The sequence below is a fragment of the Gavia stellata genome, chromosome 9 (assembly GCF_030936135.1).
Source record: "Gavia stellata isolate bGavSte3 chromosome 9, bGavSte3.hap2, whole genome shotgun sequence".
NCBI lineage: Eukaryota > Metazoa > Chordata > Aves > Gaviiformes > Gaviidae > Gavia > Gavia stellata.
In genome coordinates, this window is record NC_082602.1 from 37,426,427 (window position 1) to 37,448,119 (window position 21,693).

Consider the following 21,693-nt stretch of genomic DNA (forward strand, 5'->3'; position numbering starts at 1 on the left):
AACTGATACTGTTAAAGATAACACCACCACACCTTGTTGATGGTGTATTCTGATAATTGCAGCTAAAGAATGCATTCAACATGAATGGTCTTGATATGAAGCATGGTATAGAAGTTAGAGATTCCCAGGGACTCTAGAAGACCTTAGGGTTGTGTCCCCTGCCCCATCTTGCTTTAGAAAGTAAAGCAGCACAAAGCTGATGCAGCATGTGTGTGTAGTTTCTCTGTAATTCAGTTTTAATAGAGTATCCTGAATGATAAATGTGTAGTTAGTAACAGAGCTGGTGAGCTGAAGAGAAACTTTGTGCTCTGTACCCTCTTCCAACACTATGTTAAACAATGTTGGGGCGGGGGGGGGGTGGGGTGGGGGGGTGGGGAGAAAGACTTTTATTCCAAAAACCTTTTAATGGATCTATGTCTTAGATCTAGTAGTTTATTTTTAAGATAAGTTACAAGGGAAGATATAATAGTCAAACTAATCTCTGTGTACTATGAATGAATGACTTCAGTACTGCTGATCAAATGAAACGCTGGTGAGTATGTTATGCTAGGTATTTCATCAAGGGTCCTCAGCACCACTTCATAGCTGGCTTTTGATCTGCCATATCTTCCAACTAGTTTGGATAGTGGAAGTGGTCTAGGAGGTGAGGTAAGTGAAAATACTTTGTAGTCTTCAGTTTAAAAATAAGAAATAAAAATTTGCAAGTTTCTTGGTATGCAGTTGCTCTTCATATGTTAGGTCTGTATCAGAATAGATAGAGGTAAACTGTGTTAAATAAGGTGGTTTGATTCAGAGTGGCTCATTCACTGGCTGAAATGATTTGTATTTTCTTTTTCTTCAGGAGTTGTAGAAGGTGATTTAGCTGCTGTTGAAGCTTACAAGTCATCAGGAGGAGATATTGCTCGCCAGCTTACTGCAGATGAAGTACGCCTGCTAAATCGCCCTTCTGCCTTTGACGTTGGGTACACGCTTGTACATCTGGCGATACGCTTTCAGAGACAAGATATGCTAGCAATTTTGCTCACGGAGGTGAGTTACTTTGGCCCTTGCATAGATTGAATAGGAACCTTATGTAACTGTACCATTATTTGCAGCCAGTGACATGTAACTTCATTTGCTGGAAGATCGAGGCTAATATTGCTCAAATACATGAATTGCTGCTTTGCGCATTTGTTGATGTTTCTACTTAAGAAGCGAGTTTACTTTAAGTCTGTATGTGTGTGGTGGTCTTGAGGACGTTCAGTTTTCTCCTTAATGAGCAGTCTTGGCACACGTTCTGACCTTGCTGGCGGTGGAAGTGAGCTATTGTGAGGCTTCCTGTGCTTTGGGTGGGGGAGAGGAAATGCCCTGAAAGCAAAACACTGAGATCAATGACAGCGTAGTTTTTCCTGAGTTTCGTTAATGAATAAGTCTACCTGGTCTGTCTTCCCTGGTTTTCTTGGGAGCTTTTTTTTAGAAAAAGGCAAATTTCTTGCTTTGCAAAATTGCTGTATTTTTTCCACTCTTCGCCCGTTTTATAGACTGGTTGGTTCCTCTCTGTGGTCTCCTTGCTCTTGCATGTTCCACTTCTTGTATATTTTTGTATGGCCCTCCTCCATCTTCCATAAGTAATTATGTTATCTTTTTTGTCTGTTTTCTTCATCTCAGACTTTTGGTTCTTCACCTGATCAGTGCCAAATTTTTATTCTGCCTCCTTCCCTCTTTTGATGCTTAATGGAATTCTGAAAGCATGTGTTTCTGAGAAAAGTAGCATGCCTGAGAAGCGTGTAAGGATGATGGAATGCACAGGGTTAAGTAATTAAAAAGAGTAGACGAAGCAAGACAAACATAGGTAAAGCCTTGAGAAGAGTGTATATTTATATATGGCTAATATCAGTAGTTTTGTGCTGCTTACATAGATAGCTATCTGGGTGGATGGAATTATATGGTTAAAACCAAGTTAATTTGCTGAAATACTGTCTTACAGATTTTTCTGTTTGGTTTTGTTTCAGTTTCTAGGAATACTTAGTCAACATACCATTTGTGAAAGTACTTGATAGTGTTTGAGCCACAGTGATACTTTCCTTTGCTAAGATATCAACTAGTGAAAATGTGGGTCTTAAAGAGTGGTTTTTTTATATAGGCAGTGTCATCCCTGAGTCACTTGCCCTGTATCACTGAATGAGTTCCTGCTGCCAGCGATGATTAGAATCTGGAGAAATTTAGGTATCTTAGCTTAATAGCTTTTGGGAAGATCCTTTGTAGGAAACTGTCATGTGTTGTGGTAATGAAGTTCTCTGTTAAATGTAGACTGGGCTCATGCATAAGATTTGAGGTATATTTCTATTGTTATCTAGCTTTTTTTTGCTTTCCTTTTCCTGCTGTGATTGGGCACCTGTTAATTCACTTCTTTGATTTAAAGAGGTTTTTAACCAGCTTTATGTTATCAGCTACATGACAAATGAGACATTAATTCATTGACAGTCACTGAACATTTAATCTTTCAGGGTACCAATGTTTAGACTTCTGTTGGATTACTTGTTAACAAAATACTGTCTGGTGGTGGTTATCACTCCTAAGTCTTCCTGTTTAACTAGAAATAATACTGAGTGCAGTAACTGTGTTATGTTACAGGTATCACAACATGCAGCGAAATGCATTCCTGCCATGGTGTGTCCAGAGGTCACAGAACAAATTCGTCGTGAAATTGCTGCATCTCTTCATCAACGAAAGGGAGACTTTGCTTGCTATTTTCTGACTGACCTTGTAACGTTTACGTTACCTGCAGGTAGTTACATCTTACTGATGGAGGAGTTTTTTTTGTCACCTGGTTGAGAATTGCTTGGTTTGGATGTATACTTTGACTTTCTGATGGCCGTGGTGTGTGTGTATACATTTTATTTATGAAGTTTTAATAGCTTAGGTCAGATCTAGTAGTTGAATTTGCTTATTAATATTCAGTTTTTGCATATTTCAACCCATATGTTGCTCCTGTGAAGTGAACATCTATTGTCCTATTTAGACACAAGAAGATAGAAGAAAAGGTGGTGTAATCTAAGGAAAGGCTGTGTTTAAAGTGAAGATTGGAGCCCAGATGTTTCTCGGCTCTAATACGACTTTTCACATAGCTATGGTAGCTTTCAGTCCTTTCTGTTAAGGCCCGGAGCTATTCTTTGCATTTGGACCTGGTTATAGCAATAGCACTTTTTGAATGCTTTTGAGGTAATCTGCAATCAAGAGAATGTTTGTCTATTAATAAAAAGCTATTAGAAGACTCTTAATCTTCAATAGCTGTTTCCTTTAATAGGAATGCTACCAGAGATAAGAAAATGTGTAGATGGAAACTATACTAATCAGCAGATCTGTTTTGTGCTTTTTATAAAGCAGTAGCATTGTAAGGACTGTATTTGGAACCTCTTTGAGTGTTATCTGATCTCCTCCTTTTCAGAAAGTCTTGTCTACAACTACCTGTTTGAGGTGCTGTATTCAGTCTTATTCTGTGGGTCACGTATGAGAGGCATACGGCATGGGAGTATGAAGTGTCTAGAGACTAACACTTCATTGCTGTTTGGGGGACAGAGGGGAAAGAGGGGCAACAGTATGATTTTGTAACACACGTGAGAAATGTTGCTCTCGCCAGAACTGAGGAATTTGTTCAGTATTTTCAAGAGGCATGTCTTAAACCACTGTGCAGCTTTTTGACACATGTGATAGCCTTTAAATAATTAAAGAATAAGAATGTTCAAAAGCTTCTGTGCATCAAGACTTGTCAATGTATTTCCACTTCTATCACACTTAGTCAACTGAACATCTTTTGTAGTCAACAGTTAGCAGCTGGTCTCAAGACAGCATTTCCAAGAATAGTGGTGTAAATCACAATCCTATTCAGATACTGCCTATATGTTCTAGTTTAGGAACCAGTTTCCACTCAGTCTTTCAAATAAATGGATAGGATCTTCCCAACAAGCCAATGCACAGACATTAGAGTGCAAAACTTTTAAATTGATTGCTGGCCACTGTAAGCCAGTTTCAGTTTTAAAAAAAAATATACAAAAAAAAAAAAAAAACCACCCCACAGCGCCCTGCCTGCACCAAACAATAGTATGGTTTAGTAGCAATTCATGTGCCTAAATGTGGACTTCACTTTTAGAAGCCCTAGAGTGTTGGACATGCGAGCAGGACTGGCAGATCCAACACTGGAATTGAGAGATCTTTGTGCCCTTGAAATACTACTTAGAGCCCAGTCATTATCCCCTAGAGTGCCTGAAGGGATGCTAGATGCTTCTGTTTAACTATGTGATTTACTCCCTTATTTAAGTTTCACAACTGCGCTGGAGCTAGCAAAGTTTCTCTATTACCGATCTGCCTAGCAGTCCTTTACTATTTAACCTGTATTGAAATGCAGGCTGTGAGCAAATCTTTAAGGTGTAGCAAATGTTTGAGTTTTAGAATATGTGTTTATTGTTTTACATGATACAGGAGTCACAGGAGTTTTGCTCGTTACACAAATTTCTGCCTTTTTAGTTTTTTTTTTTTTTTTAAATAATGGTAGGTCCACAGTTGCAGATCCTGTCTGTAAAGCTCTTGGAACAGTTGTCAGTAGTGGCATTTTCTGTGTCATAGCTCAATAGTTCTCTGAACTATTTTGTTGAAGTCTGCATGAAATGACTAAAAGTGGGTGTTCATACAAGAACGAGTCTCTTGACAAACTGTACCTGTCCATTGGGGTAGACTGGGGAGGGGAAGCCATTCAGATGGGTGGAAAACGACTGCTTAGGATTGAAGCTGTCCTAAATATAGTAGGGTTGAAAATAGTCTTTTTTTCCCCACCTCAAAGTGGTTCTCTACTTCACTTTCTCCTTCAGAGAAATCCATTCTTACCCTACGTGTGCTGTGATGATCCTTTCTGCATAAAAGGTATGACAGTCAGTCTGAGATATGTATCTACTTCAGTGTGCTCCGTGAAGCCTATGGTCACAAATGACAGATGTGAAAATAATAGCAGCTTTTCAGAGGAGACATTAGGGATGATAGGGCGAAAGCTGTTGTGTAAGTTCTCCTGAGCATCGGCTGGTAATGTGTCTCTTTTACAGTAACATTAAGTGACTTTTGTATTTGCTTTCTATTTTTCCAGATATTGAAGACTTACCGCCCACAGTTCAAGAAAAGTTGTTTGACGAAGTACTTGATAGAGATGTTCAGAAAGGTAAATGCTCTGAGAATGGCTAGAATCTCTCCTTGCCTTTCATTAGAGAATGTTTCTGTTCTTTAAAAAAAAAAGTGCATGTGTGTATATATGTCTTTGTTGCCTGCATTTGTTTTAAATACAAATTCGATGTTTTCAAGTTAATCTTCACTCCTGAATTATTTTAATTTTAACATTTACAGTCTACTTACGAGGCAGAGAGAGAATGGAGTCTGTAGAAATCATGTTTGTAATGTATCTTTTGAATTTTAAAGGTTTTTAAAGCTTTACAGTTTTAAGTCACAAGCTCTTTAAAGAAAATGGAACAAATCTTTCCACTTCAGTAACACTCATCAAACAAATTATGTGATGCTTTGTTGAAGGCAGTGATTTGTTTTGGTGGGTTTTTTTTCTTCTTTTCTTGACAGTATTTTGCCCAAGGAGTGCCTTTAGCCATTGTAGTTCACCTATTTTTGTAGCATGAAGGAAAACTTAGTTTTATTCATGTAAATGGATAAATTGTTGAGATTATGCCATTACTGTGCTGTTCATATTCTCTGAGACTTCAAGTGAATATAGATTTTAAAAGATACTATTGTCATGTTGCAGAGCTAGAAGAGGAATCTCCCATTATTAACTGGTCACTGGAACTGGGTACGCGCTTGGACAGCAGATTGTATGCACTTTGGAATCGAACTGCAGGGGACTGCCTGCTTGATTCAGTACTACAAGCCACTTGGGGCATTTACGACAAGGATTCAGTGCTGCGGAAGGCTCTTCACGACAGTTTACATGACTGCTCACATTGGTAAGTTAGTTTTTATGTCAACTTTAGAGATAGCTTTACATGTAGCTTAGTAGTTGATAGTAGTATAGTATTAAAAAGAAACACAACCACCACTCCCCAATTTACTGTGGATTGTGTGCCTCAAAGATGTTGAGTTACAGCACGATCCATGTAGTAATCTAGATCTAGCCTATTTTAAATGCGAGCACTGGAAACTTGGACATTCTGAACTCAGTGATACTATGTGATAGTCAGCAAATCGCATTTAAAACAGAGCAAAATATTTTATGCTGTGTGCTTGTCAAGAGTGAGCTAACCACAGTTAAGACAGGAATTTACTTGCAATGTAAATCATGCACATGCCATGCCTTGCTGCTGTTGGTGGAAGTTTTGCAGAAGATTGTTGATAGAAGGTAGCCTTTTATTCCTGTATAAACTTTCCAGTATTTTCATTCCATCTGCTTAGTTACAGCTTTATTCGGTATTGCTCTTTTTGTTCCTGTTCTGTCTGCTAAAATAATGGTAGTAAAGCAGAGTGGTGATGTTTAACTAGTGCTGTCATTTGGCCATAGAATTAATTTATCATTCTGTAAAACAACTTTTGTTGTTTCACGCTGGCAACCTTCTTTAGTCCAATAGCATGGTTTGCCTCTGCTAGAGGAAAAATTCTTGAAGTTGTACCCTCGGTGGTGTCCACCAGCTCTCAAGTGTGTAATGGGACTAAGGCAAGAGATTGATAAAGACTAATAATACGAGACACCAGGCGATTAGATTTCTTATGTTCTTGTAGTCAAGGACAAGAGAAACACTATCAGCAGACATACTAGAGAAGGAGCCTGTCCCCTTGCTCTGTGTGCTGCACAGGAAGTCAACAACCAAGGTTAATTTTAGGGGTACCTATAACTAGCTTTTGTGATTACTGTCCCCAACTGCCTGCTGTTTGGAGAAAACTCCCAAAATTAGCATCCAGAGCTGGATTCAATAAAGTGGTGCTTCAGTAACAATTCTCCCGAGAACCTGTCTCTGAATGGATCTGTCGCTGCTTTAGAGTTGTTTATAATGGAGTGTGCATCTCGACCACGCAGGAATGTCCCTGGCATCATAAGCAGTTCCCCTGAGGCCAGAACAGAAATTTATGATAGATCAGGTTTTGTTCTTTATGGTAACAAAAACAAGCGTGGTATCCAAAAACATGCTGCAGGCTATTGAGGTTTAAACCGGCCTTTCAAAATGTTAGTGTTAACTGTTGTTGACTTACTGTTGTATCTAACGTAACACTCATTATTTAGAGGGTACTAAATCTGGTTAAGCATTTTTAGTTCATGTTCTAGACAGAATTTGCATTCTACTCTGAATTTACTTAATCTTTATCCTTATTGGAAGCAGAGTTTGTTGGTTTTTTTAACTGATTCATGTGTTCCTTGATAGTTGTTTGAATACAGTTGCCTACCTTCAGTCTGGATAATCTTATTTGCTGGTTTGTGGAAAAATTAGTAGAAGTCTTTTAATTAAGTTCTGTTGTAAATTGATCATCCTGTACATCCTATACGTGCTGTATAGATTCTGTGTTGGCCAAGATGCATTTACTTTTAATTCTGTAGGATAGGATATGTAGCAGATAGGAAGTGACGTTGTCATCACTGGCTTTAATGAGAGTTGCGGAATCACTAGTCTCAACAACGGTATGCTTAAACTTTTTATCTAGTGGAATTGTTCTTCAAAGCCTTCACAAAGACACTTAAAAATGGGTATTTTTATAGTCAGACACAGAACACTCATGTAACTCGTTTGGCCTCATTTTGTTCTGGTTGTTTAGATGCTGAACAAAGAAGAATCTATTTACTTGAGACAGTCTAGTGGTACTCGGGAAAAGCTCGATAGTGAAGTTCCCAGAGGCTCTGGCCTGTGGATTCTTTTCCACTCGCCTTTTAAATGACTACACTTTTTTTAGTTTACCCATTTGTCCCTTTCTGTATTCCACCATTAGCTTTTGATGGAGAACGGGCATGTGCCCTAAGCTGGATTTCAGAATTTTTTTTTATGGATGCATTCAGTTCTCTTGTGTTAAACTGAAGAGTTTGTTTTAAATGAGATCAAAATCTTGAGCTTTGACTTCTGTCTACAAGTCTACCTCCTGTGAACATCTATAGATAACTGGGTCTGTGGCTGACTAATTCAAAAAAGAAACTTCTTTAGGAAAACACTTTCACAGTAGAACTTTTGGGAGGTAGTTTGTTTTTTTTTCTTTTGGTTGCGTTTTTGGTTGGTTTGTTTGTTTCGTGTGTGTGTGGTTTTTGTGTTTTTTAGCAGAATCTGGTTAAACTTCCTTCAGGAGACCTAGCAATTAATTCATTTAGCACAAGGGTATTTGGTTAGACGTTTCTGGGGGAAAACAGGCAAAATATCAGCTGCAGAGATAGAAGCAGTTGATGTATTTGGATAGAAACTGGAACGTAGATAGATCCAGAAGATTCCCTGTAGATGTATTACTGTGAGTAAGCACATAGACCCATCAAAATGTCTTACTAACAGGTCTTTTAAGCCATGCAAAGGTTTTGGCTGTACTTGGGCAAGCCAGCCTGGCTGGTAACAGCTGTTAGAGACACCAAGATTTTAGGATGATTACATCTTTACTGAAAGCATAGGAAAGGTTTCTTCCACACACACTCACTGTCTGTTAATTTTCTCAGATTTTAATTAAATGAGTTCATTTCAATGACTTTTTTTAATAAGCTGAACTTCAGAATGGTTTCTTTGTATTCACAGTAAAGGCCATTGTTTAAAAGTTGGCTTAGCACTCCTCGCTAAACCCGTGTCCCTAATGTGAAGTTGTGGCCTGTCCATGGTGCGGTGATCGGACTGAGTTTAAAATTTTAAAAAGCCAGCATTTGCTTTTTAATGTGTAGGTAATTTTTCTTTGTAATTGATTAAGAAAGATAAAATGTTAGGACTAAACTAATATACAAAAACGCTAATTTTAATTTAAACAGAAAAATAGAAAAACTGAGACCTTAAAACTTTCAGTGTAAATTGGATTAATCCTACTTTCTATATTTGATTCTTATCCACGCGGCTTTCTAACTAGTGAATATAATGCGACATTACCATACTCTTTGTTCAAAAAGCTGGTATAAAACAGATACTGCTTCTTAACCACAGTCTATTTGAAGTTGATACGCAAGTATTTTGGAGTTAATTGGCTTATGATAATGGTCAACAATATAGAATACCTGTATTGTTTGTGTAAGGGGAGCTGCTCATTCTTCTTATGTGAAATGGAATGTATTGGGTTTGCTCCCTGTATATCAACACTTCAAAATAAATAAGGCTTAAAAAAACCTGTTACAAGAAGTATCAGACTAGCCAGGAGCCTGTTAGGAACTTACATCTATTACAGCATGTTTGCTGTAGGCATTGCGATCCCAACTGATTTCTTAAATGAGGATCACCAAATGGAGCCTCCTGAAGATTAAAACTAAGACAAAATCCAGTTTTCCTGATGTCTCTTTCTTCCCCCTTCTTTAAAGACTTGGGATAAAAGATTGCAAGGGCTGAATACTGCTATCAGGTGTATGGTGGTTGAGTAAATATTTTTGTCTTTACCACTCTTCTGCTCTCCCTAACATTTTAGGTTCTATACACGCTGGAAAGAGTGGGAATCGTGGTATTCCCAAAGCTTTGGTTTACATTTCTCATTGCGAGAGGAACAGTGGCAGGAAGATTGGGCATTCATACTATCTCTTGCGAGCCAGGTAAGAAAGCTTCTTTATAAGATGGCTGTTAGGATACTTTAATCTTTCTGAAAAGAAATTTCAAAACCTCTTCAGGAATAAGAATTTTCATGTATAAAGGAAAACATTCCTCTTAAGCCAGCAATCTTAAAGTATTACCTGAGTAGACTCTTCCTATCAAGATGGAAAAGTTCATTTAAAATTCTAATTTTTGAGCTTACCATTAAGCAGTACAGTACAAAAAAGTCTGTTTCTTTTGGTGTCAGTGTGAAGTCCGTAGAATTAACTAATAACACAATCATCTATTTAATGCCCTGCCTCCTAGTTCCTGCAGTGCTTACCTCCTAGAACATACCTGCAAATCTGTAAGCTTACACTACTAAAACTTCAGCAAACTGATATTTTATAACCCTCCTCCAAAATGAGATTTACATTCCTATAAGCTGCCAACTATAGGAATATTTTTAACTCCTCTTTTAAAGTATAAACATGATTTGTGGTGCTATTTTCTTGTGATTTGTTTTGGACGTGCTCTTTTCCTATCATCAAAAGGTATTTACCTTAACCTTTCCTCAGATGAGTGAATTATTTTTAGACTAAACATTATGTAGATTTCACTTCTAACTGGGGAATGAAAAATGTTACACTGAATCTGGGCAATAGGGCAAAGAATTATTACTGACAGATTACGTTCTTGTGCAAGCTGAAATGTTTTTGCTTATTTCCAACTGATATGTAATAGTCTTCCAGTCTTTCCTTTTTCCTGTCAAAGCTAGATCACTCTTAAAAGGATTTTCTGTCTCAATTTGGAGACTATATTTCAAATTTCAACGTAGAGAATGATAAGTTCTGTTTCAAGTGTTGTCTTTCTTTGTGTTTGGTTCAGCCTGGAGCGAGTTTGGAGCAGACACACATTTTTGTACTTGCACATATTCTTAGAAGACCAATTATAGTTTATGGAGTAAAATATTATAAGAGTTTCCGAGGAGAAACATTAGGATATACCCGCTTTCAAGGTAAGCCTTTAGTTTTTCAAATTTAGTTTTCAAAAAGGTTCAGCTATAAATCATAAACATAAGGGAAGTTGAAAGGAGAGTGACATTAAGCTACTAGCTGGAAGAGGATGGAATTATGTTGTAGGTAAATTTCCGTTAGCTGTTAAAAAGAACAAAACAATCCCCTCAAAACTTTCAGTTTTTCACTGTATAGCAGCCATGCTGCCTGTAGCTACAGTTAAAATGTGTTTTGACCTCCACTCAACATACCTTTAGTCAATAGTTTTATATAAAATACTCTGATTGTGAAAACTTATCAAAAGTTCTGTCATTTGTACTGCTGTAAGACACAAGAGGTTTAATAAATGGAATTTGAAATTTGTTTGCTTGTGGTACTAATGGTTGTAAACGTTCATCTTGGAAACTAAACTGTATTTAGCATTTCCTGAAGGAGGCTCATAAGGTCAGGGGCGAGGCAGGCAGAAGGTGTTTGCATTGGCATGGTTTCTTGCCAGAGTGACGGCGGTATCTGCTCTTTTAGGATGACAGGGCATGCTTTGCCACTGCGCAGCTCTGCAGAGCAGGCGATGTGTGAAGCAGCCCTTAAGAGCAGTGAAAAGTAGCCACCCTTTAAAGCAAGAGGCAAGGGTATACAAAGGAGGGTAGAGAAATTAAAGTAGGGTGGAGAATGATAACGTTGAGGGGTTTTTTTGTAGTTGATTCAAATTGCCATGTCTTACTTTAATGTATGCCGTAGAGGCTGAAAAGGAAGGAATTCTGTTTATAAATGCTCTACCAACAGTTGTTATGTGAGGTATAAGATCAGGTAACTTAGTTATGATTACAAAATATTGGTCGACTAATAATGTAAATCTCACTTTCTGCAAAAGTGAATTCCGTGATGTAGTTAAAAAGAAGATTTTAAATTTTATCTGTGTTTCAGTAATTCACACTTTATAGCAAGTGTGATGTAAATACTGACCTATTTCTCAAGTAGTGCTATAATTTTGCACAGTTTGATCAGGTTCTTTCTGACTGTTTCTCCTCGTAGTCTTCTGGGCAAACAGCCTAACTATCCTTAAGATACATATGAAGATGTTTAGCTGACTCAGTCCAGTTTTGCTTAGACATATGTTTGTAGATTTCTAAAGATGTGTATTCTGTTTTGCAAGCCAAATACGTGTTTGGGCAACTTTCCTCTGTATTACATGCTAACACTTTATTATTTGAAGAATAAAAACATAAGAGGGGGTTGGGAGCATCTGTACATGCTCAGCAGTAAACAAAACCCATGTGGAAAGAACTGTTTGATCGGGTGCTGCGGCTCTGTTATGGGGTGTTAGGGCGTTTCCTTTGCCCATGGTTCATCTTCTGGCCTCAAGTATATCTGCTTGACGACTATACTACAGTTGTTTTCACCAATAATATCACTATTTATTTATAGCTTAGTAGAGGACTTCCCGAAATGTCTCTTTTTGTGATTTGTACACTAACTTTGGAAGGAGGCAAACCCATTATGTACAGAAGAACTCCAAGCTGTGGGGTTAATGTCAAGTGTGTAACCTATCGTAACTATTTAGAGTCTTCAGAAAATCTGAGCGGCTCTTTGGCTTGTAAGTTTGGGGCAGTGACAAAACTTCTTTATGTGAGGAAGTGAAATACTTTTTTGAAGAATATAAAAAAATTGGTACTCTTTGTAGTTACATGTTATCTTTTATCTGAGATGATGAATGCATAGACTGGGAAAGAACAGTTATTCATGTGATGTAGATCTGACACTTCAGGTTTGTGTTGCTTTTAACACAAAGGCTGAGTGGCTTGCAAAATGTTTTTATTTTATAGATTGGGCATTGAGGCAGACAAGTGTTACGTGGCCTAAATGTGCTGAAATCGTTTTCTTGCTCTGTCAGCCAGAAGGTAACCAGGTGTCTGGGACAACCTTTTGCTAGACATGCATTTCCAGGAATTTAGTCAGACAAATATTTATGACTTGTGACTTGCTTGCCACAAGCCTCATCCATCCATACATAGAAACACACAACACTCTGAACAGGTGAACTTAGGAGTCCTGCGTCAAATTACCTGGAGTTACTTCTATCCCTGTCCAACCACATTTTTGTGGTTAATGTGTGCTAATTAAATGCCAGCAGCACAGCTGAAACCAAACAGCCATTGGACTCAGAGTAGTATGGGCTGCCAAGACAGGTCTCCTGTAAATGCTATGAGACTTGCTGTTCTGGGCTTGTGTGTGAGCTTTGCTTAGCATGTGCCCCTTCGGTGAAGCTTTGAGGAGTGCTCGGGCTTCTCTGACTTGCTGTAAAGCACCCTGCCTGTGTTAAAGATCATGTTCACCAAAAAAGAAAAAAGGAAAGCAAGATTGCGAGTAATAATAGAGATGGGGAAATTAATTTTTTTAATGCTTACTTAAAATCATGGTTCTGTTCATAGCACCTTGGAAGATACTGTAAATCCCTATCTGCCCCTGAAATATTCTCCGCTGGTCAGAATTTTCTTCTCCAGGGATTCCTTGTTCCAACTTGGCATCCTTGCTGTAACTGCTGTGAATCCCATAACTGACAGCCTCCTTGTTTTCTAGACTTCAATTGACTGTTAATGCTTCTTTAAATATTAAGTCTTCAATGTGAAAGATCCATTTACTCAGCCTTAAGTATGCTTCTGGTCTAGCTGCATGTATTTAGTGGCATGAATATAGAGCTTTTAAAATTAAACAGGAAAAAATGTGACTGACTGAAATTATCATCAGATCAGGCTGGAGAAACTAAATCCTGTGGCGATGGCTTCCAGGATGTGTTAGCCCATACTCTTTACTTTCTGTGGCTTGTGTGCATGTCATCAGTATTGTCACACTACCTTCTCAATTTGTATCAGATTGACTTTTATAAACCTTCAGAGCACTAGATATTCTCCGTGGTAATGCCTGAAATTCTGTTCTTGTGCACATCACATAATGTTCAGGAGGAAAGGAAAGTGTAACACAGCCTTCTGACTTGGGGAAATTATTAGTGTGGCATTTTTACTAAGGTAAAACAATAGTGGAAAAAGAATTTCCAAAAAGTTGCTGAATCTCAACGTAGAGACTATGTTGAGGCAAACAGATTAGTTCCACTCCTGAACCGGTCATGTAGCTATGCCCGACACAGGAGTTCTGTGTCGTTAGATGAGACGTGAGATGTTCATAGAGATGAGACCCTTTGCTTATCGGAGACTTCTGTTGCACCGACAACGTTGAGTGGCGCTTGGGGGTCAAAATCTACCAGTTTGGGGCAGCAGGGCATTAACTGTCTGTATTAATTAGCAGTTAAGTTAATCCTCCCCAAATGGAATCTGTTTTGCCTGTGACAGTAACTGGTGAGTGATCTCCCTGTCCTTATCTCCACCCATGAGTTTTTCATTGTGTTTTCTCCCCCGTCTTGCTGAGGAGGGGAGTGAGAGAGCGGCTGGGTGGGTACCTGGTAGCTAGCCAAGGTCAGCCCCCCACACTAGCGTAAGTATCCTGAGGAGCTGGCACAGTTTGTGAGTGGAAGGAGGGGACCTTTTGATATTTTTCTCTGATCGCAACTTGTGGAAGAAAAGGGGGAAGCGGTCACCCTGAGGGTGCTGGTGCTTTCAGTTCTGAAAGACCTTGGTGACCTAACCAGCGTGTGTATAGATAGTACCATAATATTTAAACGAAGCACACAATGCTAATAAATTAGTTTCCAACCCTCAATGCTTGATTGTTTTGCTGATGCTTCAAACCAAAGCTTGGAAAAAAGTTTATGAAGTTATTTCACCGCGTATGCATGAAGAATAAATTTCCAGGAATTGAGGGACTGTCTTCATTACATTTGACTGTTAGTATGTTATTTTCAATGTAACTTTGAATTTTGACCAGGTGTTTGGTTCTTTCCCTAAATGTAAAGGCTTGAAATTTTTTGGTTAACACTTATCCCTTGTTCTGCATCGTTTGTATTTAGCATTGAATTACCGTGAGGCTTCATTGTAACGGGGACGGGAGGCAGGGAGCGCTAAGAAGGCATTAAATGGATTTGTCCTTAGATCTAGATGTAAAAACTTGTGTGAACCTTAATCTAAAAGAAATGAGAAGACTTTTAGGTATTTTTTGATGTCTTAATTCAAGAATGGGGGAAAAAAGGGACAAATATTTACCAGTAGCCCCCACTAATTTTGTTGCAGCAAAGAAAGATGAGTTCAAAATTTATGTAAAACCTCCAAACCCATCCCCTGCCTCAGATTTCCAATTTAGCGTTGCCCTTCCATCTCCATGGATGTTGGAGGAGAAGTGAAGTGCCTTGTTTTGCTGCAGCATCTATTCCTAACTTACTGGCAGCAGCTGTACTATGAAAGGTTGCTATGCTACATGTGCGCTTAAGTTTATGCGGGGCTATTTTTAAACTGTCACAAGGTAAGGCATGCTTTTGCTTGAGTTGTCTTGCAGCAGTACACACCAAGAATTGCTTATGTTCCTAGAAGAAAGGAGGTGTAGTTTTATTTTGAGACTTCATGCACCTCCAGTGAATTACTGTCTTTATTGCTAAAAATGGTGGGGAAAAAAAGTGGTGTTTCTTTCAGAATCTGTGACATCAGTAATTTGTTGTATCTGAGCAAAATAGTATCAGCTTTCTGGTGGTTTTTTCTTCTTTTTTTTTTGGAGACTAGATATGCATAATTGATGTGGGTTAATTCAATCTATTAATACAATGTTTATGAGAAGTCCCATTGTCTCTGGGATGGGCTACATACTTAGGTGCTGAATAACATTTACTCCAGTAAATTCTTTTAATAATAAGTTCTGTAAGCAGATGGTGGAATTTTTGTTCTGGTAAAAATAGACATCTGACTGTAGCTTTTATATCTGTGATGCAGAATCTGATTTTTTTTCTTTATAATTTTTTTTATTTTTAAGAAGAGTTACCAACAGACTGCTTCTTGAACCTTGTTATTTTTTCATCGCTGTACTATAGACGATAGATTTTGGGGTAATGTGGCATTGGTTGTAATGGCTTTTATGTCTAGACTTGTACAGTTGCAGAGATGTTTGACTAATCTCATGTTAACCTAATAATAATTAGCTGTACTGAAAAGTGTGACCTATATTGGCATAGACCAAACCCAAGTACGTTTTAAATGCTTGTAATGTGCTGCTGTTACTGTGTTTAGCCAAAAGCAAAAGGTTTGTATCAAAATTCTTTGCCGCTGAACATTGTAGTTCTGAGTCTTACCCTTTGTTTTAATTTGTTGTAGGTGTATATTTGCCTTTGTTATGGGAACAGAGTTTTTGTTGGAAAAGTCCTATTGCTCTGGGCTACACAAGGGGCCATTTCTCTGCTCTGGTTGCCATGGAGAACGATGGTTATGGCAATCGAGGTGCTGGTGCTAACTTGAACACTGATGATGATGTTACTGTTACTTTTCTACCATTGGTGGACAGCGAGAGGAAATTATTGCACATTCATTTCCTTTCTGCTCAAGAGGTAAGAAACAATTCGTGTAGCTGGTAGCCTTTGTCACAGCTGCTTCTAAGCTGTGACTTCGGCAATCTCTGTAGCCCCATATGTTTTTGCAGTTCAGAGAGTTACAGGGAATATGCTGTTCTGTTTAATTAACACTGCTCCCTTCCCCATCGTTTGAGGTGATTCTGAAAGATACTTTCCTGCAAATTTGATACTTACATTCAATTTACAGAGCTATAAGTAACTTCACTATGCATGTGAATACAAGTGTAGCTTGAAAAGGACCCAGAAGTAAGGATTCCGACACTAATGCAAGACTGAAATACGCATGGTGGTTGGTTTTCTTTTTTAGAAGGACGCACGTGAATATTGGCTAGTAGTTACAGCATGCTCTACCTCTTTTTCTAATGAAACTCGACTCGTTTCTTCTTTAATAACTGTGATAAAGACAGGGAACCGCTTCAGTAAAGTGTGTACATGGGGGAAGGGAGGGTTGGAAAACCTGAAGTAATTGCAAAAAGCAGGCATCCTGTAGAGGAGAAAAAGTGTGGGCTTTAAGTCTAGAGAGGTATATTTTTTCAGCAAATCACAACATTTCTTGTCTTACAAGAGGAAATGTTTCATGTCAAGAACTGCTAGACTCGTAAAAACTGCTTTGTAAAGCCAGAAGGCTCTTTTAGGACTTAGCCTCCTGGTATATTGTGCCTACCATAAATAATTAGTTGCTCACAAATAACTGAAATATAGGAAGGCTATATCGGAAATACACATCTGAAAAATTTAGAAGGGAAGAATAGCAGGAGAGTATTTCCAGAGCCTTCAAATTTTGGTTGAAAATGCAGCATGTGGCAGTTTGGCTTTCGGAGACTCCCAGCTGTGGTGAAGTAGCACGCCAACAGTTTGGAAAGGAACTGCGTTGCTCCCCTAGGCTGGGTGTTTTGGAGTGTCACAGGTGGCTTGCTTCAAGTTGCTGGTAATGTTTCAAGCCTCGTTCTCAATCCCTTTTCTCTCCCCCAAAGATAGGTAATGAGGAGCAGCAAGAAAAGCTGCTTCGGGAATGGCTGGACTGCTGTGTGACAGAAGGAGGGGTTCTTGTTGCGATGCAGAAGAGCTCTCGCAGGCGCAATCATCCACTGGTCACCCAGATGGTAGAGAAGTGGCTCGATCGCTACCGACAGATCCGCCCTTGTACCTCCCTTTCTGATGGCGAGGAAGACGAGGATGATGACGATGAATGATGATGAAGAAATTGAAAACTACCAGCGCAGAGTGTCTGACCCGGACTTAGCATTGTGCTCTAGCAGCTCGTTGTGGAATGACCCAATTCTAGGGGAAACATGCTGTAAAGGATTTTTCTAACCAGCATGGAGAGAGTCTAGAGGCTCATCAGCTGTGTGAAGAGAGCGAAATGGGCTGGACTACAGTTTGTATAAAAACAAAGAAAAAGAAACAAAAACCCACTAATTTTATTATCAAGACAGAAAAAAAAATTTTCTTTCTGATTGTAAATCTGTCTATAAATGTACCGCATGTGGTTGTGTAAGAGGTTGTGTAATAGGAAAAGTATACCAGCATCTTAATTATTGCAAAGAAATTTTTCAAATAAGGGCACTTACGAAAGCACATGTTAGATGGGTATCTCTTCCCTCCGAGATTCTTTTACAGTAGGACTTGGTATTCTGCATCACCTTTTAGATACTCTGACACATTTCTGTGAAAGGCCCTTTTATGTGAAATCTCACTAGTGCCCAGGTCAGATTGTGAGGTTTTTTTGTTTGCACAAAATATCCACAGCAAGTCATAAGCAAAAATGCATTCATTATTTTAGTAATATTTTAGTTACTGCTGTGCCCATGTAATAAAATCTGAACTCTACAGAATGAACTGGAAGAGAAGCTAAATTTTTCATTGAGTGAAATGATTTGTTTCCTGATAAAGGTTTTTTGTGGGTTTTTTTTTTCTTCTAATAGTTAATAGATTCCTTTCAGTATACGTGAGAATATTTATTCAGAGAAGTGACCTAAAATATAGGGATTTTATTCCAGTGAGCATACACTAAACAAAATTTTGTGAAATTTGAGAACTCAGACACAATTGAAAAATCTCATATTGTCAGAACTCCATCTTGCTGTGATACAAACTATATATCATTTCATTGTTTATTCTTTCATCAACTTAAACCTTGCTGCAAATGAAAAAACACCTTTTTAAAGGGTTACTCCTTGGTTATTAAATCTAGTGAGAATACACTTGGCAGTTCTAATTAAAAAGAAGAATCTATGCTAAAGTTTTTCTTAAAAGCACTGTGTTATATATTTCTCAGTATGTAAACCTGGGAATTTCTTGCATGTTGATTGATGTGGCCATACTTAAACTTATGTAAGTTCCTAAGATTGTAAGTTCAGAGTATATTCTCCAGTAGAAATTTTATTATATTTGATAACTTTAGCCATGTAACCTGTAATGGATAAAGTTTATCTAAAAATCTCACTTGAAACACTAAAGGTTAATGCCAGTTTTTACATATACAGTGCAATTCAGGTTGTCTTGAAAAGCACTTTTGATGGTGTGGTGGTTGAATAAGGAATTTTGCAGTAGATGAAATTTGTTTTAATTAGAATTTGGAAAGAAGCCCCATAGCACATATTTTTATGTAGTACAGAGCTATGGAAACCCTGAGGAACTTGCTGCTTTTTCTTCCAAATGCTGCTTGGATGGTGTTGAAATGTGCACAAATCCTACATAAACTTGGTGATGACACCAAAAGTATAGAAATAATGAAGTACTGTATTAACTTAGCAATTTTCCCATCACAGATTCCATTGAGGTTTATTATGAAGTGTCTTCACCTTTTTTTGACCATTAGATCTCCTCTGATTGGTGCATGCGCAAATTTTCAGGTAAAAGAATGCATGCTTATCTGCAATGTACGTATGATTTACCTGAACTAAATAGGCAAACCGCAGATACTAAAGGGGTTCTCTACAAGCATATGGTCCTGTTTCAAGTTTGCTTTCTAAATTGGTTTTGGGTTTTTTGTCCTTCTTACCTTGCAGTGAAATCCTTTTGTACGTGTCTAGCTGAGGACATAAAGCTTTTCTGTCAGGGGAACTGAATGCGGAGTAAGCTGGGATGCGAATTTCTGTGATCTGAGCTGGCCTGCACTGTGTGCTTGGCGGCATCATTTATCTGTTGTGGTATAACCCAGTACACTTCTGGAGGTCCTTCTAGTTCAGGACTAAGTACGCCAGCGTCAGAAGTTCTCATTCAGTGACCAGATCACTGTAAATTCAGATCCTGGCTTACCCAGGACTAGCTTCCCTGTGCAGACCACCATTTGAACGGACAAAAGGATAAGCTCCTACCTTCAGCAGGCCACTTCAAGGGGTGTGCAAAATGCTGTGCAGAATTCTAACATCCCCCCCCGCTTCGTATTCTGCAGTACCATTCCGTTTAAGGAAGTAAAGCTTCCTTGTACCATGGGGAGAATAACCAATGTGAAAGTCTACCTTGAGCCAAATTGGACGAGCACGCCTTTCCTTATCTGCCGTTGCTGTACGTGGGCAGCCTGCCTCCTGGCCTGACGATCCCCGTCCCCAGCCAGCCCTTCACCACAGCACGTGGAGGTTCTCCATGCAGTCAGTTCAGCCGTTTGTCAAAAGCATGCACCGTGCTCGCCGGTATTTATCTAGTTCTGGTATGAGAGGACAGTCCTGGTACTTCAGAGCTCTTGGCTTTCTTGATCATTATTGTTTTGTTCTGATGTGCTGTAAAATGGTATGTTCAGGTCAATACGCTTCACAGGTCATTTTGGAGCTGGTGAAGTACCTTTTTTCAAAATCAAAGTAATCCAAACCTCATGTACCTGTAGATTAAAGAGATGCAAACCCCTGCTTTGTGCTAGCACAGTAGTCAGTGTACGTTAATGGGTACTCTCCTGGAATTACATACTTGAAAGTTTACACATACTGAGATTAATTTGCAAACGCTACCTTGCAGCTTGTCGGCAAGTTCTGCTCTTTTAGCCAAGTATAAATATAAAACCGGGTTTCTCAGTGTTACTTTCCTCATATTATTGCTCGCAGTAGCACACGCTTTCCTAGCACAGAACTTGGCTTTTCATTGCTACCTCCTTTACATCTGGTTGTTTTTTCTGGTTTATTTATGAATTCCTCAGTGAAAATCCCTGTATTTCTTTTGTTTTTAATATATTAAAATTTAGTAATTCTGGATTCTTCCAAACTTCTGCTGCATGGCTTATGGCAAATACTACTAGCTTGTGTTTACTCCATTAACAAAATCGGTTTGCGTGCACTTAGAGACCCTTATTTAATTACCGCTTTTCCTTTTTTCCCCTTTCGTTCAGTAACTTCACCTAACCCCCTTTGTTTAGGTTTTATTTAGTATCTGTTGCCTTCACCCTGCTCGTTCTAAGCTACTCTGACATTCGTCACCAGCGGAGAGCCTCCCTGCCTGCCTTCCTCGAGTGTGACAACAGCAGCATGGCTCTGTCAGCAAAGTAATGGCACAAACCTTCAGCAGCCAACTGTGGATCTCCTGTTTCTTCGCCCAGTAATTTTCCATTTAAGAGTTGCCGCGTGCCGCTTCCCAGTGCTTCAGCGTATCTTGATTGCGATGTTACTCTTCCCTTTCTACACCCGTGGATCTTCTCTTTGCGTGTTTTGCCAGTGTTTGTGCTGCAGGCGCTTGAAACCCAGCAGCAGAGGGGAACTTCCAAAACTGCGGTCTGTTAATACTCTGTCCTTTAGTTTGTAACCCTTGGGATCTCTTAACTTCTGCTCTTGTTGAGCTTGTAGCACTTCAGTAGGAGCTGTCTGCCTGCGTTTGCATCTGTCCTTGGTTTTGGTTGAGAGGGAGGTTGGGGTGCTGGATGAAAAACAGAGCACTTGCCGTTCTCTGGGGGGTCCGAGTTCAGCTTCTCGCTGTCTGGGTGCGAGTCCACTGCTGGCAGCAGATGCACGAGGAACCACTGTCGCATGAGATGCTGTGACACAGGGAAGTATTGCACCCATCTGGGATGCAACTGCTTATTTAAAAACACATGAAAGTATTAGAGCTAGTTTATTTTTAAAACAACATCAATTGAATGTTTTCCTCTTGGTTTTTACCATCATTTCAGTATTTCCCAAACAGCTTTTCTGTAACTAACCTGTTTTATCTTCCTGGTTTCTCGTGGTGGTCATGGATAACCACTGGTGCGCCGTGTTGATCACTGACAGTGGTCAGTCATCTATGAAAGGTGACCTTTTTTTTTTTAACATGTTTGAAGCTGGTAACTAGTTTTCAGTTTAATTTAAAGCAAGGAAATAGAGTTTTGTAACCTAGACGCTTTGGTTTTAGCCTTTTTTAGTCCCTTTCCAGACCAAGCTGCCCCATCTAACGCTGCGTGTGCTGGCATTCTGACACGATGTGAAAGACAGGGAGGGAAGGAAAGGACGAGCCTTTTGCGTAGCGAGGCTTGAAGCTGCTAGCACCTCTCAGGCACGTTTGCAGCTTTGTTCTCTTGTGGTTTGTTAATGCT

The 21,693-nt window shown here is 39.0% G+C and overlaps 1 protein-coding gene across 2 annotated transcripts in view; it reads left to right on the forward strand.

Annotated features, from left to right (window-relative positions):
* The window catches only part of ZRANB1 (zinc finger RANBP2-type containing 1), a 46,363-nt gene extending 26,318 nt beyond the window's left edge, over window positions 1-20,045 (forward strand). For both annotated transcript variants that reach the window (XM_059821293.1, XM_059821294.1), the window contains exons 4-11: window positions 842-1,029; window positions 2,614-2,767; window positions 5,114-5,185; window positions 5,774-5,972; window positions 9,583-9,703; window positions 10,569-10,698; window positions 15,943-16,172; window positions 17,171-20,045. In XM_059821293.1, coding sequence (XP_059677276.1) covers window positions 842-1,029; window positions 2,614-2,767; window positions 5,114-5,185; window positions 5,774-5,972; window positions 9,583-9,703; window positions 10,569-10,698; window positions 15,943-16,172; window positions 17,171-17,389 — 1,313 coding nt within the window. In that variant the 3' untranslated portion in view covers window positions 17,390-20,045. The remainder of the gene's footprint in view (window positions 1-841; window positions 1,030-2,613; window positions 2,768-5,113; window positions 5,186-5,773; window positions 5,973-9,582; window positions 9,704-10,568; window positions 10,699-15,942; window positions 16,173-17,170) is intronic.
* Window positions 20,046-21,693: the final 1,648 nt, after the last annotated feature.